At 55.9% G+C, this 26,053-nt stretch overlaps 6 protein-coding genes across 6 annotated transcripts in view; 4 read left to right on the top strand and 2 right to left on the bottom strand.

Moving 5' to 3' along the window:
- Positions 1-154, top strand: part of CHGG_07151 (uncharacterized protein) — a gene marked incomplete at both ends in the record, with an annotated part of 5,861 nt that extends 5,707 nt beyond the window's left edge. The window contains one exon of the mRNA XM_001224806.1: positions 144-154. Coding sequence (XP_001224807.1) covers positions 144-154 — 11 coding nt within the window. The remainder of the gene's footprint in view (positions 1-143) is intronic.
- A 908-nt stretch (positions 155-1,062) lies between these two features.
- On the bottom strand, positions 1,063-3,570 carry CHGG_07150 (uncharacterized protein; the record flags this gene model as incomplete). The annotated part of the gene is made up of 4 exons (XM_001224805.1): positions 1,063-1,939; positions 2,012-2,337; positions 2,436-2,866; positions 3,225-3,570. The coding sequence occupies 4 exons, from the start codon at positions 3,568-3,570 to the stop codon at positions 1,063-1,065; spliced, it is 1,980 nt and encodes a 659-aa protein (XP_001224806.1).
- A 3,638-nt stretch (positions 3,571-7,208) lies between these two features.
- Positions 7,209-10,081, bottom strand: CHGG_07149 (uncharacterized protein; the record flags this gene model as incomplete). The annotated part of the gene is made up of 5 exons (XM_001224804.1): positions 7,209-7,285; positions 7,362-8,325; positions 8,454-9,290; positions 9,437-9,467; positions 10,071-10,081. 5 exons carry the CDS (start codon positions 10,079-10,081, stop codon positions 7,209-7,211), a joined length of 1,920 nt encoding a protein of 639 aa, XP_001224805.1.
- A 522-nt stretch (positions 10,082-10,603) lies between these two features.
- Positions 10,604-13,896, top strand: CHGG_07148 (uncharacterized protein; the record flags this gene model as incomplete). Its single annotated transcript, XM_001224803.1, has 4 exons — positions 10,604-10,646; positions 10,832-11,464; positions 11,600-13,622; positions 13,686-13,896. The coding sequence occupies 4 exons, from the start codon at positions 10,604-10,606 to the stop codon at positions 13,894-13,896; spliced, it is 2,910 nt and encodes a 969-aa protein (XP_001224804.1).
- A 1,145-nt stretch (positions 13,897-15,041) lies between these two features.
- CHGG_07147 (uncharacterized protein) lies at positions 15,042-17,703 on the top strand (the record flags this gene model as incomplete). Its single annotated transcript, XM_001224802.1, has 2 exons — positions 15,042-17,370; positions 17,453-17,703. The coding sequence occupies 2 exons, from the start codon at positions 15,042-15,044 to the stop codon at positions 17,701-17,703; spliced, it is 2,580 nt and encodes an 859-aa protein (XP_001224803.1).
- Positions 17,704-18,641: 938 nt separating this feature from the next.
- CHGG_07146 (uncharacterized protein) lies at positions 18,642-19,990 on the top strand (the record flags this gene model as incomplete). Its single annotated transcript, XM_001224801.1, has 4 exons — positions 18,642-18,690; positions 18,794-18,893; positions 18,962-19,308; positions 19,362-19,990. The coding sequence occupies 4 exons, from the start codon at positions 18,642-18,644 to the stop codon at positions 19,988-19,990; spliced, it is 1,125 nt and encodes a 374-aa protein (XP_001224802.1).
- Positions 19,991-26,053: the final 6,063 nt, after the last annotated feature.

Below are 26,053 nucleotides of genomic sequence, written 5' to 3'. Positions count from 1 at the left end.
TAGTGGGGGTGGGAAAGGGGTTTATCTATATTCGGGTTAGGCTGGGTGGAGACGCCACTGACTAGATAGCTGGTTAATTCGGATGCCTTACATACAATAGCATCGGACACCTTGCAACACCCAAGTAACTCCCACCATTCTAGTACCGTATTAACCTGCAGCATCTCCACACTCTCTATGAATAGGTATGCACCACCACAGGTGACGTGATGCTCGTCGCCCGCTGTTTAGGCACCTATCTGTCCGGCCCTAACAAGTTGATATCATCACCTTGTCGGTTGGTCTTAGCCGGATCCATGAGTGATAAACAATCCAGCATCTACATCATGTTTGTCACTCGACACAAACTGTGATCCATATGCGTGGTTCGCATATGAAGATAAGACTGTTAAACTCAGGAGCTATCACTCTCAATTTGAACAACACGTGCCCATGGCACAGAGTTGGTCTGTCTTCTTGGGCGATGGGTGGAGGTTTTGAAGTAAGCCGGGGCGTTTGAAACGCAAGGCGAGTCGTGGATGTCCAGAGGCGATGCGAAATGGAACGGGCGACAATAGGCATACGATCAAATCCTGTGGCGGAAGCGGAATAAACTGGAACACCGTGTATATTCAATTCGACCCCAACTTGCCCAACCCCATCCACCGAAGCGAATGCCCTCCCTTATTACGAAGACACCTATTGAACTGCTGCTTTCTAACAATAAAAGCGCTCATCTTTTATCTATGCGCAAAACATACCTCTCCCGTGAGGCGCACACAGCAATGGACAGCGCCATCGCTGCGCGTGTCTAGTGTATCCCTCCGTCCCAATGCAAGATCCCATCCTAGCCCAGCCCAGGCATGAATCATGGACCGTGCCGTCCCGACGTAGTCGGCCGAAAAGCAACAAGTTGGGGAATCATTAACCAAGAAAAAGAGAAAGGCGGTGGCCAAATTGGCCCAAGAGGAATGTGTCGCTGGCTTCTCCCAGGAAAAGCAAAGTGTACAAGCTGCTAGGGAAAAAAATAAAACGGCACTCTTCGTAGGAAACGTCGAATGCGCGCAGGTGCCAGCCAGGTGCTCAGAGCTCAGGATCGTAGATGCGAGCCTTGATGTACTTGTCGAGGGCCGGGTCTCCCCATTCCTCCCACTCGAGCCATTGCTCTTCGGGTAGTTGGCTGACGCCGTCGCGGCGCGAGGCCTTCATGACCTCACGAGCCACGATCAAGCTAGCATCGCGGACACGCTCGATCCGAGGGTAGATGAGACCCTTCTGGACCTCCTCGGCGTTGAGGGAGCCAGCGAGGGCGGCGGCCGAGGTGTAGATCATGTTATCGGTAACGCGGCTAGACTTGGAGAGGATGGCGCCGAGACCGATGCCGGGGAAGACGTAGACGTTGTTGCCCTGGTTGGGGTAGTACGTCACAGGCTGCTCGCTAGACTTGACAGTGAACGCCGAGAAAGGCGACCCAGAGGCGAAGATGACGGTGCCGTCGGTCCACGTCACGGCCTGCTCAAAGGTGCACTCAGCCTTGGTGAGAGGGTTGCTGAGAGGGAACAGGATGGGTCTACGGCCGAGACCGCCAGCGTCAACGGACGCCTTGAGGGCGCGGACAACAGACTCGGTGAAGACGCCATGGGTGGCAGTCAGGCCGACGAGGGCAGTCGGCTTGACATACTCAATGACCTCCTCAAGAGAGCGGAACTGGTGGCCGTTGTTGTCGGTCCGGGCGAAGTACTTCTTGTGCTCGGCGAGCTTATCGCCACGGTCCCTGGTCACCAGGCCCTTGGTGTCGACAAGCCAGAACTTGTCCTTGGCGGCCTGTTCTGACAAACCACGCTTGGTGTAGTATTCAACCAGCTGCTTGGCAACACCGACGCCGGCAGAACCAGCGCCCATGAACACGAGGCGCTGCTCCTCGAGGGGGACGCCAGAGAGGTTGACGGCTCCAATGTAACTGTGAGGTGTGTTAGACATGCATGCGTGCACGTGAGTGGGGGGCAGGCCAGGGGAATGGGTAAATGCTTACCCGCCAAGAACGACGGCACCGGTACCCTGGATGTCATCATTGAAGCACTTGTAGTTGTTGCGGTAGCGGTCGAGGTAATTGAAAGCCTTCTCGCTCTCAAAATCCTCAAACTGAACCACCATTTCGGGGTAGACCTCGGCGGCAGCCTCCATGAACTCGTCCATGAATGCCTGCTGCTCGGCGACAGAGGGGCGCTTAGCCCGCAAGCCGAGGTAAAGCGGGTCCTTGAGGTTCGACTCGTTGGCGGTGCCGCAGTCGAGGACAATTGGAAGCGCCTTTTCGGGGTGGATACCGGCAGCGGCCGTGTACAAGGCTAGCTTGCCAATCTAATGCATGCACATATTAGCCGACCGACGTCTTGGGACCCGCCAGCAATCCCCATTGGGGGAACACAGGCAGTCTGGGCATTGCCGAGGCCACTTACCGGAATTCCCACGCCATTCACGCCGAGGTCACCCAAGCCGAGAATGCGCGAGCCGTCCGTGACGACGCAAATCTCGGGATTCGGGTAGCGCCAGTTCTTCAGCATCGTCCTGATCGACTTGCGCTGCTTGATGGAGATGTAGAGCGCCTCGGGCCGTGTGTACAGGGTAGAGTACTGCAGGCAGACGTCACCAATGGTGGGAGTGTACACCAGGGGCATGAGCTCCTTGGCGTTGTCGATAAGAAGGCGGTAGAAGAGGTCGACGTTCTCGGCCTTGAGGGTTGACAGGTAGAGATATTTATCGATACCGGTTTGCCGGGTCCGAATCATCTTGAGCGCGCGCTCGCATTGCTTGTCGCTGTCCTCCATGACGTGCGGGATCAGACCGGTCAGGTTCTTGGCTACACGTTGTTCTGGGGTGAAAGAGAGGCCTTGAGGAAGAGAACAGTTAGCGGCCAGCGCGCGCAGACGGGGTATAGCCCGCGAAGTGGATGACGGCATTGTGAAGGTAGTCGTGGCCAGACAGCTCTTTGTTGATGGGTGATGGGCAGGAGGATAGGAGACGATGGGCAGGTAAGAGTAGGGGCGGCAAGGAGCAATGGCCTGGAATATGTATGGGGGGAGACCGGATGACGTTTCCAAGTGCGTCCCAACAAAGTACGGTCGTGACGTCCCCAACCCGCTCAAGGCCCCGTAACAGACCGGGGAGGCGCTTTAAAGACAAAAGAGATCGGACGGACAGAGAGAGGGGAAGCTCGAAAAACGCAGGGACCACAATAGCTGACTCACCTCTATTCCACATCGGCTCCGAGAGCATCTGGTAGCCGAGGGCCTGGCTCTGGCTGATGTACTCAGTAGTGGCATACTGGCGCACCTCGCCGTAGCGGTTCTGGCTGTAGCCGCGGAGGGTGTCGAGATTGGCCATTCTCATGGCTTCCTCAATGGCTGCGATATCGACTGAGGACATTGGGTTGGCAGCTGAGATCCTGCGGGTAGACGAGATGGACATGCGCTTGGAGCTAGATATAGACGAGTGCGAGGAGCGGGCTGACGCCACCGAGGATGAGGGGGAGATCGACCGAGGTGTTGAGATGTCGGAGCTGGATGTGCTGGTGTTGAGCGGATACGACGCCATTGCATGTGTGAGAGTCGGGAGAGGAAGGAAGGGCAACCGAGCGAGGAAAACGAGACTGTAAATCCACGGGGCGAGCTCGAGGCAGGGCTGGACCAGGTGCAGGAAAAGTGCCCCCTGCGGCGTGAGTTTAGCAGTATTATTAGAATTACGAGGGTGACTAGGGCCAGCCGTCCGGGTCTTGGGTGCAGTTGCAGAAGCGGCTGTCGTTTGGGCCACCAGAGCCTTTGTTAATAAGAGGGACAGTTGCAGAGTCTTGCCCAGACGTTTGTTGTTGAGGGCGAGCCGGTTTAAAACCTTTTGCATGCTAGCTGCCCGAGACGCGAGCAGCGTCCACTTTGCTGCCCGTTTGCCCATGCCCAACCGAGAAACGAAGACGAGATGCTGAAGGCGGGCGATGCGACAGAGGCCTGTTCTGTGAGGTTTCGTCACACGTTTCAAGGGCTGGCGGCGTCGAGGGCGCTTTGCCGGTGCACGCCTCCCTCAGCTGGTTACGTTGGGCCGGGAAGGGGCGCGGCAGAATAAAATAAAAAGTGGGAAAAAACTCAATGACCATGTCAGGGCACGCCGGGGTCCCTGGCGAAAGGGCCGGGTACTGGTACGGGAAGAACCCAGCGCTGGCTCTTTCGTTTGCTGGTGAGACCTGCGAGCCGGAGAGGATTTGCGGGTTCCTTCTTGTGATGGCACTTACACCGCAGCCCGGGCCAATGGTGGGATGCTATGGCGGCAGGAGTCACCGAGATGACTTCCGGGTGGGGACCGGAGTGGCTCCCGAAGGGCCCGTTTAACTGCGCAATCCATGGGATTTCAAATTACACGAGCGATCTTTAGTGCTTTCCTTGACGAATCTGGCTGTGGCCTGGCACGTTCTCAGACCTCTGAGCGTTTTTTTTTTGTTTTGTTGGGAGTGCAGTTAGGTGGCTTGGTTGGTGGTTCTCAGATCGCTGTGCCGTTGTGGGACGTTAGCCGGAGCTGCCCTGTGTCAGAGCTTCCGCCCCCTGCAAGCTGCCAACCATTGGCGCCATGGTGTCCGTTGGTAACGAATGTAGTTATTCGTCCCGGTGAACGCCAACACTAACCTCAGTTCTCAGCTGGCAGTTATCATATCATACGTAGAGAGTAGGGCCTCTCCTGCGGTCAGCAATACTTTGCATACCAATTGCGCCCAACGGAAGTCGTGGACACCCCCATCAACCATGGGTTTTGTTTTTGTGGTTTATTACTCTTCTCAATGTTTTTGGAAGCAATGGTCACGGGGCCTCCGTTCGGGGCTGCCGTGGGGAAAAGTCGGTGGGCCACCTTGTTGTGTCCAGGAAGCACGGGCTGGGCTCCCTGTCAGCCACCATCGGCCCAATCACATACCAAGCAAAGGACAGCAGACTGCCTGTTTGGGCTAAGAACACCCGTCCCGATCCATCGGTAGGCCTTTCGGGATCGGTTGTCGGCCCTGTCTGTCTGGAACCAGCGTGTCTCCCTTGCCTGCGACAAGAAGCAAAGAGGCACGCGCCCTGTTGCCAGGGGCTTTACCGCCATTGTTTGTTACCTAATAATAAGTGATCGTAGAAGGCTGGGCAACACGCAATCCGAATTGTTGACGGACTTCGCATCTGCCTGTCTCGGGAGACGGCACGGGCGTTTGCAACAGTTTGTCAGCGGCCCTGCCCCGGAATATTCTCTATCTCGACGAAAACCGGCCGTGACGGAACGAGCCCAATGCTACACACTCGAAAGTCTCCCGACAGGCGAGAGGAATCAAATATCGGTTCCCGTGTAAGCAAGCATGCAGGCGGGCGGGAGCTGCAGGTACCGAAGTACTTCGAGGTTCAGTTCGAAATGCGCGATCTTTCTCCCTGCCGGTCTGGGCCCACAGCACATCAGGCCCACCTAGCCCACAGTGGAGCGTTGGGCATCGGTGGGTCGCCATCGAAAAGCGGGTTTTCAGGGGCATGGCCGGGGAAGGCACGAGGTGCATGGATCTGCTAACGATTATCCCCCCCGACTTCTCCCGACTGTAACACTGGGATTCGACGCTTTTGCATGGCAACGTCCAGAAACGAAATTCCCCTTCGGAAGAACCCCGGGCGCGCTTGCTTCGGGAAGGAAAACCTTCGAGAAGAACAAGGCATGGGATGAAACAGGTCACATCCGCGTCTGATGTGCCCTTGTCTTCTCGGGCGGCCTCCACCATGCTCAAACAAACCAAGCCGGTCGAGCGTCGCTTGCTACCCAGCAATTGGCCGAGCCGCCGTCCGAACTTCACGATGCCATCTCGGCGAAGGCCGTTTGTTGTGAAGTCTGGGAATTGCCAAGCTTGTTCTCCTGCTGCAAACCGTCTGGAATTCTCCCTGACTCATGCCCCCACCGCTCCGCGACCGTTCCTTTGCATGTTGATGGGAAGAAGGAATCTGGCCAGTGCTCTCGTTAACTAACCGATGTCATATCGAGGAGCTCTCGCGACCCACCATCGCAGGACAATGCTCGGGCCGGCATGATAGAGAGTTGTGGTCTCGCCCGTTCTGTTTGATCCTCTCCCGTCTACGGCCCTCGGTGTCAAGGAGCTTCTCGGTCCGTTGACCTCATATCGGGATGGGCCAATTGATCTTGGTTGCAGCTCCACGCCCCTCAAGACGCTTCTCTCGGGATTGGGTTCAGCTGATTGTGAAGCTCGACCTGACAAAAGCCGATGCGGCTATCGGGCATTCTTGCACATGCTTCATTCAATATGGCATCATTCCCCACACACACGGCGGCGGCGGCCCGGCAGTCGGTCGTCGGCAATGGTCCGAAGGGAATTTCCCTGCTGCCGCCATTGCTTGCCTCGTTCCGACCATCGGACGTCGCGGAGAATATCGGGAGCACATGATCACGGGCTTGCGTGAGATGCAGTCCCGATCGCGGTTCAACCCAAAAACGACAACACCATCATGACGCTTACTCCCCAGGATCCATTTGTCCCCGCACGCTGAGATGCGCCTTGAGGTTCCCCGGTCTCCACCGTCCCCGAAAAGGCCAAGGAACCGCCATGGGAGATTCCATACCCGGCACGCTCCACCTTCAGCCGCGAGGTTCTCGAACTTCACCGCTCCCCCGTCCATCGTCAAGCCACCCCCGGATTTCCAAGGTCCAAACCCACGCAGAGGCTTGTGAATGTGTCAGGACCCCGGAGCCAAGCCGTCCAGGGCAAGCCTTGTCTAAGATGACGAATGACCTGGCTGCTGTTGTTAAACTCCGCGGAACTGCATTTTGAAAAACCCCCAGATTTAAGAAACGTATAAATTGCCATAGCGTCATATACATTTTCTCCCGAGAAGGGCACTCTTGGGAGAAAGTCACTTGCGGGGTCGTCAGAAGGATGATACTCCTCGGTATTCTTTCTCACATTGGCGCCGATGTTCTTCAGGAGACCTTCGTTCCATGGACCTCGGTATCACCTGTCTTGGCATTGTGAGTATCACAAGGTAGAGATGACTGCAATGAGCTCTACGATAACCCGAGGATGACTCAGTATCGCCCTGTCCGATGCCGGCAACTCGAAGGCGGAGGTACCATTGTGTAAGCTGGGTGCTTGCCCCTTCTTGATAGCAAGAATTATATTCGAACATGGGCCATAGACAGGTAGCATGACTACCACGGCATCAACCTCACAGCCCCCCGTGCAGGACGCCCTTTTCCACGTTGATGTGTCGGCCATCGCCTCCAAACGCAGCCCAAAGGCAAACTGTAAGCAAAGCATCGTCGAAAATACCACACCAAGTCTAACCACCGCACTCCCCCAACATACACTTGTTACTCACCATCCTCATCATCATCCCCTTCAATAACCATCCCCTTCGCATTCGGCACACCCACCAAGATCTTCCCCCGCGGCACCCTCACATCCCTCACCTTCATGCACCCAAACACATTCAACTCCCTCAGACTCGGGCAGCAGCGGAACACACAGCCGACCACAAAGTCGGTCACCTCCTCGCAGAAGCTGATCTCCAGCTTCTGCATCGCCTCGTACTGCCTCCCGCCCACCTCACTGCGAAACACGTCCTCGAACGCGCCCACCGCAATGTGCCTGCAGCCATGGACATTGAGCTCGCGCAGGGTCTTGCCCGAGTGGGCGACGAGGGCGCGGAAGCCGTCGGAGCACAGGCCGAGGCCGTCCGGGTTGTCGCGGGGGCGGGCCGAGTCGAGCTGGCGGCACTTTTGGAAGTCGACGATGGTCAGGCCCGGGTTGGCCCAGTCGCGGAAGAGGCGCACGAAGCCCGCGTCGGTCATCTCCTCGCTCTCGGTGATGCGCAGCTTGGTGAGGGATCGGCAGTGCGTGTGGATGGCGTCCAGCACCGTGTTGTCGGCCTGGGGCACACGCGTGAGGCAGAGGGTTTCTAGCCCCGCGCCGATCTTGCTGAGGAGGTCGACGTAGATGTCTGAGTGGATTTCGTTGCGCAGGTCGAGGCTGAGGTGCCGGAGCGTGCTGATCTGCCCGATGGCGGCGACGCCCGTCCCCGTGACTTCTTGGTTGTGGGAGACCTTGAGTCGGGTGAGCGAGGGGCAGGTGGTGGGCAGCAGCGCGAGAATCTCGTCGCCGAAGTGTAGGTCGGTGAAGTAGACGCGTAGCGCGCGGAGAGCGTGGCCCTTCTTCTCAAGATACTCCTTCCACTTGTCCTTAGAGAGAAGATTCGCACCGTGGAGATAGAGGTCTTCCAGCTCGATGTTGCGCGTCATGAGAAAGTCTAGGACTTGGCCCTTGAAGTGAATCCCATTGCGGACCTGCCATGGCGTTAACTTGCGCTGCCGGTACAAAGCTGCGACAGAGTTTCGCGAGGTATGACCCCATCCCGAAAGCCACCGTCCCCAGAATGATGATATAGAAAATAACGGCCTGTGCTGCTACTTACCTTGAGCTTCTTGAGGCCCGGAACGGTCTGGAATATGCGGATGAAATCGTCGGAACTGAGCTTTGCGCCGTCATAGATGCAGACCTCTTCAGTCGTGGGTTGCAAGAAGAGACTCAAGGTCCTTGAGTCGAGGAGGCGGTGCTTGGAAAGCTTCCGGGCGATCTTGTCAATGATAGGCGAGGGTAGGTCACCCAGGTCTTCGGCAAGATCGATGTTCTTCGCCAGTGTCTCGATGCAGAGGGTCATTAAGCTCTTGGCACCGAGCGAGTATGTCCCATCCAGAATATTGCTCTGCAGCTGCCGGCGTCGGCCAACCGCCCCGCCCGTGGCTCGTTTCGGTTTCTTCTTCTGCGCTGCATTGTCCTTGTCAAGCTCCTTGCTGCACGGGCTGCAGAGCAAACCCCCGTTGGGCCCGTTTCGACTATACGCAGTGACGGTGAACCGCTTGCCACAACTCTCGCAGTTCTCCTGCTGGCCTGGAAGCGGCGCAGTGCTTTGCAGGAGGGCCCGCGCAAGCTCATCCTCGTCTTCCGACTCAACCCCGCGCTTGCGCTTTTGAAACTTCTTGCTTGCCTTAATCTTCTCAATGGCCTTTTGCTCCTTTTTCCGTGCCTCCTCCTCTCGCGAGGGCGCCGCCGCTGCACGTCTACTCCGCGTGGTGGGCGCGGGGCTGGCAGTGACGGCTGGAGTGGCGGCCGGGGAAGCTACCGAGGTCTGATCATTGCTTTGGTTATCCCCGTTAGCCGGCTCACCCTGTTCATCCCGAGCCGCTCTCCGTCGAGCATCGGCATCTAGGCGAATTTGATAAGCAGAGATGTTATGTGACTGGTCGAATGCCTGTCAGTATTCCAAAATGCAGAAGTCCACTATGGGAGAAACCCACCGCCAAGAAGTCAGTCAAAGCCGATTGCCTGTAAGGGGATGACGGTCAGTGAGCTCAAGCCTCAGGATTTTCAACATTAGTCTGTCACTAACGGGCCTACAATCTGGCGCTGCTGCCGAGCTTGCCGAGACCTGGATGATGATGTATTAGTGAATATGTTTTTTTGTTGCAATTACAACCTCGGAGCAGAAGATCTCACATCTTTGGCGGTTCCAAATCGGCTAGTTACGATGCCGAAGGGTGCTGGGAAAGGAAGTTGGGGATGCGAGGTTGCGCAACTGTGAAATCGTTCGGTCGAAAGTGTTGCATGCGAGTTGAAACACGCTTTGACGCGAGGAGGGGCAAATTCAATTAAAATCGCAACGCCAGAACACCTGACCGTTGTCCGCGAAGGGGAAAAGGGGAAGGGACCTGGAAGTTGATAGAGATATTTCAACTAGGCGCTAACCGTATTAGGATACAAATCTCGTACTAATGCAGTTGGACTTGAACCTCGAGAAAGGAGCAGGGACAACAATGTCGATAACAATGCTGTGGTTTACACCCGGGTCACTAAGACTTGCCGAAATGTCGAGATTTAATTCGAGGGGTGCAGAGAACGGACAAAGGCAGCGGAAGATGATCAGCTGGCGCAAAAATAGCCCACTATCACAATCAAAATCAAGGGCCACGAAGCAAGGGAGCGCAAGGTTCGTCTTAGAGAAGAAAAACAGTCTCAATACCAGCAAGCAAACCCTGCAGCCATCTCGTTCTCAGCCAACCAGCTCCGGTCTTTGCCTGCTGCTGCCTGGGGCCCGAGTAAGCTAGCAAATAAATTAGCCCGCAAGTCATGTGCCTTCGCGTTGGAGAAAACGCGAGATCCCCCTCCCTTCCCCGAGGTCCACGGCCCTGCCTCGCTGGCAATCCTCGAAAGGAGGTGGCGATTCAATTTCGACCTTGCCGCAGATTTTGTTTTTGTCGTAGTTGTGGCCCTTTGATGGGAACTCTCCATTCACGATATCCGTCACAAAAGAGGTTGCCCACCTCCAGCTCTTTCACGTCCGAAGTGCACAGATTTGGGCTCGGGCTGTTGCCACCTGATGGGGCTGCGCTTGATCAATCGTTGCACTCGATCGATGTGGTGGACTGGCCACCATTCCTCTCTTTGTTAGGAAATTGAAGCATCACCGCCCAAACATACAAACATCAACGGCGAATTTCTCCCTTTGCCTCTTATATTTCCCACATCTACAAATTAGTCGTCTTTCACGCCTGAGAGTAAAACATCATGGTCCGAACAAGAAGATCGGCGGCGGCCGACGCGATCGCCGGTAAGTGTCTACAGTCCATCATTTGGCGTTGTCTTCGATTTTCCTCTGTTGTGCTTGTCAATTGGTATTTTCTAGATCGTTCGGTGGTACCGAAAGATTATCGGGAGATCGCAAGTAATGCACTTGTATTTTCCGGATATGGAGATCAAATATCGCCATGCCTCTATTTCTAACTCAATAATCAGTTGCGCCTCCACAGCTTAATACGATAAGCTCGGAAAAGAGGCCCGAGGAACGACGCAGCGCATCGAGTGTGGCATCCGACTCATTCACGATCTCCACCTCGGCCACGCCTTCGTTCGGAAGCGGGTATACCACCCCTCTCACCAGCACTTCCGAAATGGCAACCCTAAAGGAGGCCGTGCAACCGGTCTCGGGCAAACGAGTCAATAATAGAATCGAGGTGCATTTATCCGCAACGAGGCCGTCTAGCTTTGCGAGCCTCCGTCAGAGCATCTTCTCCATGGGCAGTAAGCGGAAGCGAGATACGGCCGAGGACAGCGAGGAGGAGTTTTCAGACAGCTCTCCAGATGCCATCCTTGCACGAAAGCTGCAGGCAGAAGAAGATGCGACGGCAGCGACAGTGTTCAAGCCGTCTCCCGAGGTTAGGCTTGGTCCTACGCCTGGCCCTGCGCCGCGCCGGAGCCGGCGAGGAGTGGCAGCCCCGGCTGCTACACGTGCCGCAGTATCCATGGATCCGGCGCACAATGGCATCAGGCCTACTTCTTTGGCACCGCAGCGTGTTAATGGCACGGGCTCTGGTAGGGCCGCGAGCAAGAGGCGGGCCGTCACCGTTCCCGATTCGGGGGGTGATGATAGTGAGTTGACGGAACTCTCGGACTCGAGCGATAGCGACGATTACGTTGAATCCTTGAGCAAACCCCGAGTCACCGGTCCACTTGCCTCCATAAAACACAAAGCGCGACAGCCGGCCAATAAAAGGGGAAAAGCAGGAACACGACCAGCACCCGAGGGCGACGAGCTCGCTTCCCTGTCAGCAGCTACTGATAGCGACACCCCCGATTACAGCGCAGAGGCTCTGGCTTGGTGGAGTGACAGTGACCTTTCGGACGTGGAGTACGAGACTGAGGATGATGACGACGATGCTGGCGATGGCGGTCAAGACCTGAATGGTGCGGGGGCCGAGGACGAGAGCGCGAACGCTGGCCACAGTCCACCCCTCTCGGCTCTCGACATGGCCATGCGCAGTCGCCGCGCCTATCGAGCCTATGTCAGTAGACGCCGGGTCAAGAACAACCGTTCTCGTCTCGAGTCGAATCACCCGGAACTTAAGACAATGTGGAAGGAACTTGAGGATATGCCCATCTTGAAAGCGGGCAAGGCGAAACAGCCCGAGTCCATCTCTCGCCAGCTTAAACCGTTTCAGCTAGAAGGTTTGGCTTGGATGATGGCAATGGAAAAGACCGAGTGGAAGGGTGGGCTGCTCGGGGACGAGATGGGTCTCGGCAAAACCATCCAAGCCGTCTCCCTCATCATGTCTGACTTCCCTGCCAAGAAGCCTTCTCTGGTGCTGGTGCCCCCGGTTGCCTTGATGCAGTGGATGACGGAAATTGAGTCCTACACGGACGGGACACTCAAAACTCTCGTCTTCCACGGGACCAATGCCAAGTCAAAGAACCTCACGGTCAAGGACGTCAAGAAGTACGACGTTGTCATCATGTCGTACAACAGCCTGGAATCAATGTACCGAAAGCAGGAGAAGGGCTTTAAGCGCAAGGCTGGCATGTTCAAGGAGAAGTCGATCATTCACCAGACCGACTTCCACCGTGTGATCCTCGACGAGGCCCACTGCATCAAAACGCGGACGACAATGACAGCCAAAGCATGCTTTGCTCTCAAAGTCACATACCGCTGGTGTCTCTCCGGCACTCCACTGCAGAACCGCATTGGCGAGTTCTTCTCGCTGATTCGCTTCCTCAACGTCCGCCCTTTCGCTTGCTATCTCTGCAAGAGCTGCCCCTGTTCCACCCTCGAATGGCAGATGGATGATGACAGGAAATGCACGGCCTGTGGGCACGGCGGCATGCAGCATGTATCAGTCTTCAACCAGGAGCTTCTAAACCCCATTCAAAAGTTCGGTAACCGTGCTGGTGGCGCCGAGGCCTTCAGGAAGCTGCGCATCTTAACCGACCGCATCATGTTGCGTCGGCTGAAGATCGACCACACCGACTCGATGGAGCTTCCCGTCAAGGAGATCAACGTCGAACGGCAGTTCTTTGGCGAAGAGGAGAACGATTTTGCCAACAGCATCATGACAAGCGGTCAGCGCAAATTCGATACCTACGTCGCCAGTGGCGTCCTCCTCAACAACTATGCCAACATTTTCGGTCTTATTATGCAGATGCGCCAGGTTGCCGACCATCCGGATCTAATCCTCAAGAAAGACAGCGAGGGCGGCCAGAATGTTCTCGTATGTAACATCTGCGACGAGCCCGCTGAGGATGCCATTCGGTCCCAGTGCAAGCACGACTTCTGCCGGACATGTGTTAAGAGTTATGTGAACTCGACGACCAGCCCGAATTGCCCGCAGTGCCACATCCCGCTCTCCATAGACCTCGAGCAGCCCGAGATGGAGCAGGACGAGGCCCAGGTCAAGAAGTCGTCCATTATCAACCGAATCAAGATGGAAAATTGGACGTCGTCGTCCAAGATCGAGCTGTTGGTCCACGAGTTGCACAAGCTCCGCTCCGACAATGCGTCACACAAGTCCATCATCTTCTCCCAATTCACAACGATGCTACAGCTCATCGAGTGGCGCCTGCACCGTGCCGGCATCACTACCGTCATGCTCGATGGCAGCATGACTCCAGCCCAGCGGCAGGCTTCGATCCAACACTTCATGACCAACGTCAATGTTGAGGTCTTCCTAGTCTCTTTGAAGGCTGGCGGCGTGGCGCTGAATCTCACCGAGGCGTCTCGGGTCTTCATCGTGGACCCTTGGTGGAACCCTGCAGCGTACGTCTCCTTTTCTGCGGTGTGTGTTTATCATTGTAATTCTAACTGAAAAATGCAAAACAGTGAATGGCAATCCGCCGATCGGTGCCACCGCATCGGCCAAACCCGTCCCTGCACCATCACCAGACTCTGCATCGAGGATTCGGTCGAGAGCCGCATGGTTCTGCTCCAGGAGAAGAAGACTAACATGATCAACTCCACGATCAATGCGGATGATGCAGCCATGGACTCACTCAGCCCCCAGGATCTCCAATTCTTGTTCCGCGGCAACTAATCACATGTCAGCCTCGATGAGCGCTGGCGAGCCTACGCATTGGGCGTTTTGCCCCTCCTTTGTGCCATTTTTGCTACAGTATAGCTATTCCTTTGCAGTACGTTGTCACCACCGACGGCATTCATGTCGCGTCATATAGATTCTAAGTCGCCGGCGGGGATAATGGGGGATGATTCGGGGTACGAGAGGAGTCATGGAATCCCCAGATGTTTGAAACACGGTATAGATAAAGCTCTCGGTTTGGCCACTTCGGTCATCATAGGCGGTTGCCGGGTGGTTTGTAGTGGACACAGGAACCGAGGAGTTAAGTGCCTTGCCCAGTTGCTTTTCTCATAGATGGGGCGGCTGTATGTAGGTATGGCTCTGATAACGAATATCTTGTCGGAATAAAATAAATATAAATAATACACTCTGCAGGTTTCAGCGAGACCCTGGAAGCTCGGCCGTCCCCTTGACCATTGCCGCTTGACAATTATGTTTGTTGCGTTCTCAGCGGCGCGGCGCTTGCCCATATGCGCACTGGGGCTTCCCGTGCTGGGTCTCGGCCGCCTTCGAAATCTCGGCGTTCAATGCGAACCATCTCCACAGCGGCCGATGCACCCCACCACCCGCTTCTCCAAGATGCGGGGTTGCGCGCCAGCAGCCCTGTAAATGGATCCCCTAACCGCAAACGATTGGATGAACAGAGGGAGATCCCTGCCTCTGTAACAGGAGCAGGAACAAACGATCCCCAAGACAGCGTCATCTTTTGTGCCGCAGACCCAGCTCTTGTCCTTCCATCCCCGTTGCATGGTGTTGCCCCTGAGTCCGTGGGCTCCGGTTCCTCCAAGCTGTTTCGGGCTTTTGGTTAACGAACGGATTCTCTCCACTTCCTTTGTGCTTTGTAGTACATACATTTCGAGTATAGCCTCGATACCGAATATCACATCCATCACTATCCCTTCTTTCTTGCTAATGGTTCACATCCAAGGGAGGTTGGAAGTTTTTGGTTTTAGCCCAATATTGGCCTTTGCTTACCAACACGCCTAGCTGGGCTTCTACGGTAGGCTTTTGGGGTAAAGCAATGAGGATCTGTTGATCACTTAACTTGCCGTCGTGCTCGAGCAGTCCCCGCACTTTTCCCTCCCTTTCGTCCCGAATCCAAGATGCGATTCGACTTCTTAGTGCTGGCCGCTACGGCCAGTGCATCAACACTCGCCCCTAACGTGTTACCCCTGATCGTCCGCAATCCATACCTGAGCACCTGGCTGTCCAACGCTCGCGACGCACCCTGGGAGAACTGGCCCATGTTTTACACCGGCGCTCATGTGAGGAAACCCGTTACATGGAACGCTCCGCTCCCCGCCCATACTAATCCGAGAGAACAGGTCGGATTCTCAGTCATGGCCTCCGTCCCTGAGATGGGCAAGGTCTATCCCCTCCTAGGACGCCCCCACGACTCCCTGCGGCACGACCTCCACCGCAAGTACGAGGTAGCATATCCCGAGTACCTAGGCGCCACGTTCGACGCCTCGACTACGAACCTGACGTACCAGGTCTCGGGGAAATCGCCGACGGAGGCCACGCGCCTGACACTATCTTTCTTGTCGCCGATCACGCCGTCGTCTACATTCAGGCAGTCGATCCCTGCTGCATACCTGACTGTTATTGCGGAGGGTTGCCTCGATGTGAATATCTACACGGACGCCAACGGAGAGTGGGTTACGGGGAACAGGGGCAATGAAGTGAAGTGGAAGCTGCACAAGCATGGGCGCTCCAAGCACAGCGGCTCTAGTACGGCTCTCAAGACGTGGAAGGTTTCCCGGGTTCACGAGGAGCTCTTTACCGAGTATGGGGACCGAGCCGAATGGGGGACGCTGCACTTCACGGGCCCGGCCGATACATACCACCAGGCTGGGACGTCTGCACTTCTGCGCCAGCACTTCGCCGAGAAGGGGGTTTTGAAGAACGAGGTGGACAGGAAATTCCGCAGGGTGATGGATGAGGAGCCGGCGTTTGCCTTCGCTAAAGCCTTCAAGCTTGCTGGGAAGCATAAAGCAAGCTGCCACACCAAGACGGAAAGCGTTACGTTCACCTTTGCGCTGGTGCAAGACCCGGTGGTCCAGTTTGCCAGGGCGAAGGGAATTGCGCACATGAAACCGCTCTGGCAGTCCCATATCCCCGATGCAGACGAGCTGATCTCGTACCACTACGACGATTTTCAGACCGCGGCATCGCTGGCACAAAACTACTCGGACTCGCTCGCGCACGACGCCTACCGCTCCGGCTCGCAGGACTACCAAGACATTGCCGCGCTCTCGGCCCGCCAGGTCTTGGGCGCCACGCAGTTCTCCGGAACACCGGAGAACACGATTCTCTTCCTGAAGGAAATTTCCTCCAACGGGAACTTCCAAACCGTCGACGTCATCTTCCCGGCCTTCCCCTTCTTCCTATACACCAACCCACAATGGCTGGCGTACCTGCTCGAGCCCCTCCTCGAGCACCAGCTTAGCGGCCAGTACCCGAACGACTACAGCATGCACGACTTGGGGTCGCACTTCCCCAACGCGACGGGCCACTCGGACGGGAACGACGAGTATATGCCGGTCGAAGAGTGCGGCAACATGCTCATCATGGGCCTCGCGCTCGCCAACGCCCTGCGCTACGACACCGACCCGGCCTTTGTCAACGCGCCCGCGGGCGACCGCGCGGAAGCCATCCCCAACCTTTCCGGTGACTGGCGAGCCCACGTGGACGAGTACGGCATCGACCTCCCCAGGCCCACCGACCCCGAAACGGGCAGCAGCAGCAGCAGCAGGACAGGCCGCAAGGCGGCCGAGAAGTGGCTGTCCCGCTCATACAAGCTCTGGGACCAGTGGACGGGCTACCTGGTGCGCGAGTCGCTGATCCCGCACAACCAGCTGTGCACCGACGACTTCGCCGGCTGGCTGGCCAACCAGACCAACCTCGCCCTCAAGGGCATCGTCGGCATCAAGGCCATGAGCGAGATCGCAGACCTGGTCGGCAGGGACGACGACGCGAAGCGGTACCGCGAGATCGCCGCCGAGTATATCGACAAGTGGCAGGAGTACGGCATCTCGCGCGACGGGACGCACGCCAAGTTGGCGTATACGTGGTATGGCTCGTGGACGACCATCTACAACCTGTACGCCGACTCGCTGCTGTGCTTCCACGTCAGGGGGGACGAGGGCGATGGCGAGTCCGCGCTGCGCAGCGGCCTTCCAAGGGGCGGCCAGAAGCCGATCGGAGGGGGCGGCGGCGGCGGCGAAAGCGACGTGTTTGTCCCGGACGAGGTCTATCAGATGCAGAGCGATTGGTACTATGCCGTGCTGCAGAAGTATGGCTTGCCCTTGGACTCGAGACACTTGTATACCAAGAGTGATTGGGAGTTCTTTGCCGCGGCTGTTACGGGCAGGAAGGCGAGGACGGAGATCTTGACGGCCGTGGCGCGGTGGGTGAATGAGACTGTTGTTGGTAGGTTTTGTTTCCACGTCCAATTGTTGGCTTACGAGCACCCTAGGGCCATTGAGAGGCCACGGAAGCTAACATGACGCAGATCGCCCGTTTACGGACCTGTACGAGACCGAGGGCGATGGCAATTTCCCCAATAACATCAGGTTCATGGCGCGGCCGGTCGTCGGCGGGCATTTTGCATCTTTGGCGCTGGAGAGGGCGTGTGGAGGCAAGGCCGTTGAGGCGTTGCGGTTCCTGGACGAGAAACCGCCCGCCGCAATTGATGTGGAAAGGGTGCTGCAGGTGGAACGGCATGTTGGAGCGGCGTCGGACAACAAGTGGGACGATCTCTAGAAGCGCGGCTGAAGCCTACGAGAGCCCCGATGTCGTGCGTCGTGTTTTGGTGCGGTGATGCGTGGTTCTAGCTATGTCTTATCGGGTGCAAGATTTACCGAGTAGATGTTGCACAGTATCTGGTATAACAGGTCTCCAAGTGCCATTGGCGTTTACCACCGCATTGTTAGCGAATCGGGGTTTGACAATGATCGCATCCACCATCTTTTTCGGCGTTGCAGCCTCGCCACAACCAGGGCGACCAATCGCTGATCGAGTTTGGGTTGTCCAATGGATGAGAACGCTTCTCAATCTTGCCATTTCTAATGGTGCAGGTAATGACTCAAGCCCTAGAATTGTTTTGCAACACATAACCGAATGAATAATCCCACTGAAGCTGACTCTTTTTGTTATTTTCCATATTGAAGATTCGGGGTTCAAGGTGGTTGTTTGTGGCGGAGAATTGTGGATCGCAATGAGCTTCACCTCCATCCCTGCACCCTAAACAGCTGCCAAGTTCATTAGTGCAGCCTAGCTATTTTCGGCTAGCCTTACAATGGGAAGATCTGTTATGCAATAATCCGGAAGGGGAGAGCGCGACTGGAGGAACGTGGTTGCACGCATCGTCGCCTCCAAAAATTTCGCCTCTCTTCCTTACTCTTCCGCCCTGCGTCGACTCGGCACACACTCCGCCCTGCCCTTCCCAGCTTGATTTCTTTGTCACCATTGACACATACCCCGTCCCATTTCCCTTTCACCTCCAATTGCGAGGAACGGGAAACTTTACAGTACTTCAATTCCACCCAGCCTCGATCTTCGCGATCTGATAATTTTTTTTCCCCTTTCCGTAGCCTTCTGCTAATCTCGCTCCACTTCCCAAAGTTGAGAGCGGTTCCCCTCAGCCTTCTTCTTCTTTCCACTTCCATTTATCAACTTCGTAACACCTGCAACCCATCACAATGGCGACCACATCGATGGATTATGAAGCGACCGGTGAGCGCTACGATGGTAAGAGCAACCTCTATTTTTCGTCATCAACGTGACGGGCGGTGCATCTCGCCGTTTGCCATCACGTTCAATCGCTATAACAATTGCTGACTCTTGTCCTCAGACGACGGTCCTCGCTACGACCGCGACCGCAGTGCATCGCCTCGTCGCGATGATGGCCATGACTCGCGTCGCCGCTCCATGTCCCCGAACGGCAACGACCGGTATGTCGCACCAATCAATCCGTAGATGCAACCTCGGCAGAATCGCCCGCTAACACACCACACAACAGTGCTCCCATTAAGAGCGACAGCGGTAACAAGGAGGACGATGGCGCCCACAACCCTGGCTCAAACCTTTTCGTGACGGGCATCCACCCTCGCCTGGAGGAGTCGGAGATTACTCGTCTTTTTGAGAAGTACGGTGAGGTCGAGAAGTGCCAAATCATGAAGGACCCGCACTCTGGCGAGTCGCGTGGCTTCGGTTTCGTTAAGATGGTCACTTCCGAAATGGCCGATGCTGCCATAGAGGGCTTGCGCGGCGAGGTCATCGAAGGCCGCACCCTTAACATCGAGAAGGCACGCCGTGTCCGTCCCCGCACTCCTACCCCGGGCAAGTACTTTGGTCCTCCTAAGCGTGGTACGTTATTACTCCCAATCTTTTCGCCGTTGTGCCGTTTCTAATTATCATAGATCCCCGTGGTGGTGGTGGCCGCTTTGATGACCGTCGTCGTGGTGGTTACGGCGGCGGCGGCGGTTATGGTGGCGGCTATGGTCGTGATGACTCGTACCGTGGTCAACGTGGCTACGGCCGTGATGACCGTGGCTACGACCGTGGCTACGATCGCGGTTACGATCGTGGCTATGGTGGTGGCGGCGGTGGACGCGACTACCGTGATGACCGTGGCTACAGCCGTGAGTACCGTGAGGAGCGTGGTGGTGGCTACGACCGCCGTGACCGCGGCGGTGATGACGCTTATGGCGGCCGCATTGATCGCTATGGTGGCGGTGGTCGCGAGGACCGCGAGCGTTACGGAGGTGGCCGTGGTGGTGCTCCTGATGACCGCCGCGGACCCAGCTATGATCGCGAGCGTGGCTATGATCGCCCCAGCGACCGCGACTCCCGCCCTCGTGATCCCGCCCCCAGCGCTGCCGGTGCTTACGCCGACCCCGCTCCCCGTGGCGATACCCGTGAGCCCTATGGTAACCTCGCTTGCCAACCCCTTGTCCACTACCTTGGCAATACTAACTGTACCAGCAGGCGGCCGTTAAATTTTGCCCCCGACATCAAGACTCGCTGCGTAGGCTTGCTTGCCATCTAACTAAGTCACAGCACGGATTTCTCTCTGTTTTTTTCTTATCTCGTTTTCGCTTTTGGCACGGGCACATAATTCGGATAACCCAAAATTCGATCGATTGGAGTTCACGGCAGGCATGGGAGGGTTATTGGCCCTGTTTCGGCACATCGCCTTTCATCAAACTGGTCCCCTAGATCTTAGCCATTGGTGGTGCGACATTCGACATGATGGCGATGGGATCTAGTTCGGTCTGCAGCACTAGCCGACATTGTCTAAGGCCCCCATCTAATCCTCTTCGCGTCCCTCGGTTTGGATTAGAAAACGGGTCGGATGGGAGCCGCCTCTGTACGATTATTTTTTCCTCTTTGCGCCTTTCACGCCACAGCGGCACATCAGATACCGTGACGAATCTGCAACAGCAGCAAATCCTATCGCGGGGGGGTTCACTTCCGTAGCCGGCATGATACGAAAACACCATCAACCTACAGCAGCTTTGATCGTGACAACCAACACAGCCTTTAATGCCCGTCGATTTCGTGGCAGCGTCTTCCTGGGTTAGCTGGCAACTATCGGCCTGTTCTGGATGGCCGTGCAGCGCCTGCGACCCTGTAAACCGCGACTCTCGCTCCCCGCCCATTGATTCTTCGTCTTTGCAGCCGTCGATCTCGTCCTGCCGTGCGTGAACCTTGCAACCCGCTGCCCGCCTCCGTCTTCCCGCCCAGTCGATTCCGTGAACAGCGGCCCGAAACCTCACCATTAACCCCCTAGCCCTATGGTGTGCTGAACTGCAGTTACCAGCTCGAGGAGCCCACGAATCTGGCCGGGACAGAGGTAAGGTTCCCTGCCACATGAGACAGAAGAGCTAACCTTGATTTCATAGGGCTGGTTTGAACAACCGTTCTTGCGGCCCATTCTGCGTTCGGTGGCGCTGTCGAATTTCATTTAATCCGTACAATCTCGGCGATGATCTTGCTCGCGTTGTCTCAAATGGTCTTGGCGGACGCTGTTTGATGTCCTCGGGCTCCGTGTAAGCGGAAGGGGTTCCGCATGAGGCTGAGACATATCACCCCAACGCGACACGCATAATGCTGTGGCATGGCGTGTTGAACCCTGGTTCTTGCGTGCGGCGGGATGTCATCTCTTGGCCGGCCCGTTCCGCGGGGTTGGGTTGGGGCTCTTGCGGCTCTTGCGTTTGTAATCTGTACCTCACCTGGTTCTCGTCGGGTGTGGGGGAGAGATGCCACCAGTGGGTTGGGTGAGTTGGGTTGTGTGGGTCTGTCTTGACGTCTTCCGTTCCCATCGCCTCCAGTATCTCGTCATGCAAGAGCCAAGCGGTCCTTGCTTCACTTTCTCTCGTTATTTTCCTCGAGCCATTATCTAGGTAGACGGTATTCTAGGCAATGCCAAACTTGAGCTTAGTTTAGGTATCAGCGGGTTGCGTTAGGCAAGGGAAGTCTCGGAGCTTTTTGCCCCTGCACTCCCTGCTTTGTAAGAAAATGTTGAGTTCGTTTGTTTTTGACGTAAGACCTTGTGATATTTTATGCTTGGTAACCACCAAACCTCGTCGGATTTCGGATGAATTACGCAGCCAGAAAGAACAAGTTGTCTCCAACCCCGGTTGAGTCGCCGGACGAATCCCGTCTTGCACCCCATGCGCCGCATCGGCCGAGAGCGAAGTAAGAGCCAAGCAGCACGGAGATAACCGGCAGAGGATGGATTTAGGGAATACTTTCACTAGCAGCCTGTTCGGATCCTTATCCTCGAGCGGTTGGTTGAGCTGTAGGTTGCTCGTATGTAAGATGTAAGATGGGTGAGTCAAACGATCAGTGCGAAGAATGGAATGGAAAGGTGCCGTTTTGAACCCGAATGGTGCCCTCCCTCGGGCTGCGAGCACCGGCCCGGCGTCAGCCTTGATACTACCTCTCCCTTTGCATTATTGTTCATTTTTCTTTTTGCTTTAGCTGGCGATACGAAGTACGATTGGGGTATTCAATTTTTACTCTGGTCGATATTCTAGATGGGGCGTTGGGTTGTAGAAAAAGAAAAACCGCTGTGTTTTGTCATCGCACTTAGTTCACTGGGGAGCTACCCGAAACCGAACTGGTATCTGATTGTGGAAGGTTGCCGTGAAACAATGGTTCAAAAGTCCCCGGCAGTCCAGACCAACACGATGGTCCGGGAGCCCTGCAAGGCAGTCCAATCAACCGGCGGTCGATTAGAAATGCACGGATATGCCTTGCCGAGCAGCGCCCCAAGGGGTACGAAGTCTCGGGTCTCAACATGCGTCGTCGGCAGTGTAGTGGAGTGCCATGTCGGGAAATGTTGCACTTGCGTAGGTCGCCAAGCTCAATGAGGAAACACGAAAACTGTGGCGATGGATACCCAGCCAATAGGGCTGTGTCCAGCCTGAAAATTGAAGCAAAGAAGTCCTGTTTGTGTAATAGGGACGGTGGAGCAAGGAAGGGCTTCGGGGGATTCCCCGATATCTCCGGTGTGCAGTTTGTGTGAGTGTGGATCATGGTTTCTCGAGCCAAGTCGGGGAAGAAAGGCGGGAGGGCACGGCCATTCGAACTTTGGAAGTGCCTGAGCTCTTCTGGAACAGAGGGTCGGCGTTTGATGCCGCCGTGCACCGATGACGGCAGGTTATGCAGGCAACGCTAAGCTTTTGAGGGTTGCGCTCGGCCGACTGCTTCTCCATCCCGATTGCTGAGGGAAGGCAATTGCGGAGGAAGGAACGGGAACGGGGGCGGAAAATGGGGTCCTTGAATGTCTCCGAGTGATGGACTCCTTCCAGGTTTGCTGCCAGTAGCTAGCTAATTTTGCCATTAATTATTTTATTTCCGTTGGGGCGCTTGCTAATCATTTAGGTCAAGAGACATCACGGCTTTCCACTCATTTTTGGTTTTATTCTCTGCCCGCCCCCTCGGAATTTTTGTTATCACGCCGCCATCTTTGCCGTTGTCACCATTACCCAAACGGTTTTAACGGTTTTTTTTTCCTGTTGCATGATTGATACGCCATTCTTGCTCCACTGGGCATCGCCAAGCTCCTAACTTGCATCCGCATGCTTCCATGTCCGCATAGATTCCCACAGCTCGACTTATACGCCGACTATACTCCAGCTACGCCTCACATGAGGCTATAGCCAGGGGCGCCCAGTTATGACGGACCCTGATCATGAAAAGTCGGCGGATGCTAGTGTCTCCCCCCCTCAGCCATCCACGGAGCCACCATCACAACCACCCGTGGCGTCATCGTCTGCGGAGAAGGAGACGTTAGGGGACCGAGACCAGGAACAGCTCCGAAAAACGGAAACCGTACACGAAAAACCTGAGGATGTCGATGGGAGAGGCGACTTGAATCGCTTGCGGACCACGGCTACAGCTACGAGCGTGGCCACCACCTCCGCGACAAAGCTCCCGGAGCAGAAACCATGGTACAAACAACCAAACCCCTTGCGATGGGGGAAGATCCCTCCGGTTCCCAAAGAGAGGGTCGAGTGCCCAGAGCACAAAGCTGGCTTCTTCAGTTCGCTGGTTTTCCAATGGATCGCCCCGCTGATGAATCGCGGCTACAAACGCCCACTCGAGTTCAACGACATCTACAGCGTCAACCCGAACCGCGCCGTTGACCCGCTAACCGAAAAGCTAAGGGCCGCCTTCAAGCGCCGTCTTGACGCCGGGGAGAAGTACTCGCTCGTTTGGGCTATCAACGAGACCTTCTTTTGGGAGTTATGGTTCGGCGGCTTCTGCGCTCTCATGTCCTCCATCTTGCAGGTCATGTCCCCCTTTGTCCTGCGTTACCTAATCCAGTTTGCCGCCGATGCCTACGTTGCGAGCCTCCGAGGACTTCCGGCGCCCAACATCGGGCACGGCGTGGGATTGGTGATCGGCGTCACAGCCATGCAAGTTCTGCAGAGCTTGGCTACGAACCATTTTATCTATCGTGGCATGCTCGTGGGCGGCATGGTGAGGGGTTCTCTGATCAGCTTGATCTACGAAAAGTCCATGGTGATCTCCGGACGAGCCAGAGCCGGAGGCACGGAGCTCCCCGACATCCCGGCTGCTAAAGTAGCCGAAGAACAGAGGCAGAAGGATCAGGCGCGCCAGGCAAAGAATTCCAAGAAAGCCCCTGCCGGGATTCAACCGGGCGTGTCTGGTGACGGCGCTGGTTGGGATAACGGAAGAATTGTAAGTCGATAATGAGTCCCAGTATGGTGCCTATCATCCACGTGGAGAAACTGACGTCTCTACAGATGGCTTTAATGAGTGTCGACACCTACAGAATAGATCAAGCTTTTGGTCTGTTCCATGTCATCTGGACCGCGCCTATCTCAATTCTTATCACTCTGGCGTTGCTCCTTGTCAACTTGACCTACAGCGCCCTTGCTGGCTTTGGTTTGCTGGTGCTTGTTATGCCTCTGCTCTCCAAGGCCGTCAAGGGTTTGTTCGTCCGGAGAAGAGACATCAATAAGATCACGGACCAGAGGGTGAGTTTGACGCAGGAAATTCTACAGTCGGTCCGCTTTGTCAAATTCTTCGGCTGGGAGAAGTCCTTCATGGCCCGCCTCGACGACTACAGGAACCGCGAGATCGGGGCGATTCAAGTCGTGCTGGGCATCCGCAATGCTATCATGGCTATCGGCGTCTCGTTGCCCATATTTGCCTCTATGCTCTCGTTCATCACCTATTCCTTGACCAACCACAACCTCCACCCCGCCGAGGTATTTTCTTCACTAGCCCTTTTTAACGGGCTGAGGATGCCTCTGAATATGCTTCCCCTCGTCATCGGCCAGGTCACGGATGCGCTATCGTCAGTTTCGCGTATTCAAGAGTTTATGCTGGCCGAAGAGCGCGAGGACGAATCCATCCTGAAGCCCGATGCCCCAAGCGCTGTGGAGATGCATGATGCTTCCTTCACATGGGAGAGGACGCCGACACAAGATTCTGAGGGGACTATCGCTGGTCCGGCGGCGGCATCAAAAACAGCGGGAGAAAAACACAAGAACGCCGCCGTTGCTTCTAGTGAAGAGGATAGCACCCTTGCAGAGGAGCAGGAGCCGTTCAAACTCCAGAACATAAGTTTGGAGATTGGGCGAAACGAACTTGTTGCCGTCATTGGCACCGTCGGAAGCGGCAAAACCTCCCTTCTGGCTGCGTTGGCTGGCGATATGCGCCAAACAAATGGCGAGGTCGTCTTGGGCGCCTCCAGGGCATTCTGTCCGCAGTATGCCTGGATCCAAAACGCAACAGTGCAGCAAAACATCCTCTTTGGGAAAGAAATGGACAAGAAATGGTACGCCGACGTTATCAAAGCGTAAGTTGCCACACCGTCATATCCCACTTAACCACGCAAAAATACTAACAGTCTCCCAGATGTGCTCTCCAACCGGACTTGGACATGTTGCCAAACAACGATATGACAGAAATCGGAGAAAGGGGCATCACCATTTCAGGGGGGCAAAAACAGAGACTGAACATCGCCCGCGCTATCTACTTTGATGCCGACATTGTGCTCTTGGACGATCCCCTCAGCGCGGTCGACGCCCACGTTGGTCGTCACATCTTTGACAACGCCATCCTCGGTTTGCTGAAAGACAAGTGCCGGATCCTAGCAACGCACCAGCTCTGGGTTCTGAATCGTTGCGATCGTATCATATGGATGGAAGAGGGCAAGGTCCGGGCCGTCGACACGTTCGACAACCTTATGCAAAACTCGGAGGGCTTTCAGCAACTTATGGAGTCGACATCTGTCGAGGAGAAGCAGGAGGATGCCGCGCCCACTCGAACCCCTGGGGACGGGGGCGAATCCAAGAAGAAGAAGAAAGGCAAGGGCGGTCTGATGCAAACAGAAGAGCGCGCTGTCGCGAGCGTTCCGTGGTCGGTCTACTCTACCTACATTAGGGCATCCGGTTCCATACTCAATGCCCCTCTCGTCATCGGACTTTTGATCCTGTCGCAAGGAGCCAACATCGTCACAAGCCTGTGGCTATCCTGGTGGACATCCGACAAATTCAGCTACGGGATGGGGACCTACATTGGCGTCTATGCCGGCCTTGGTGCCACCCAAGCGATAATAATGTTCCTC

The sequence above is a fragment of the Chaetomium globosum genome, genomic scaffold (genome assembly GCF_000143365.1).
Source record: "Chaetomium globosum CBS 148.51 scaffold_5 genomic scaffold, whole genome shotgun sequence".
In the NCBI taxonomy this organism is placed as follows: domain Eukaryota; kingdom Fungi; phylum Ascomycota; class Sordariomycetes; order Sordariales; family Chaetomiaceae; genus Chaetomium; species Chaetomium globosum.
This window is presented reverse-complemented; position numbering and strand designations above follow the sequence as displayed.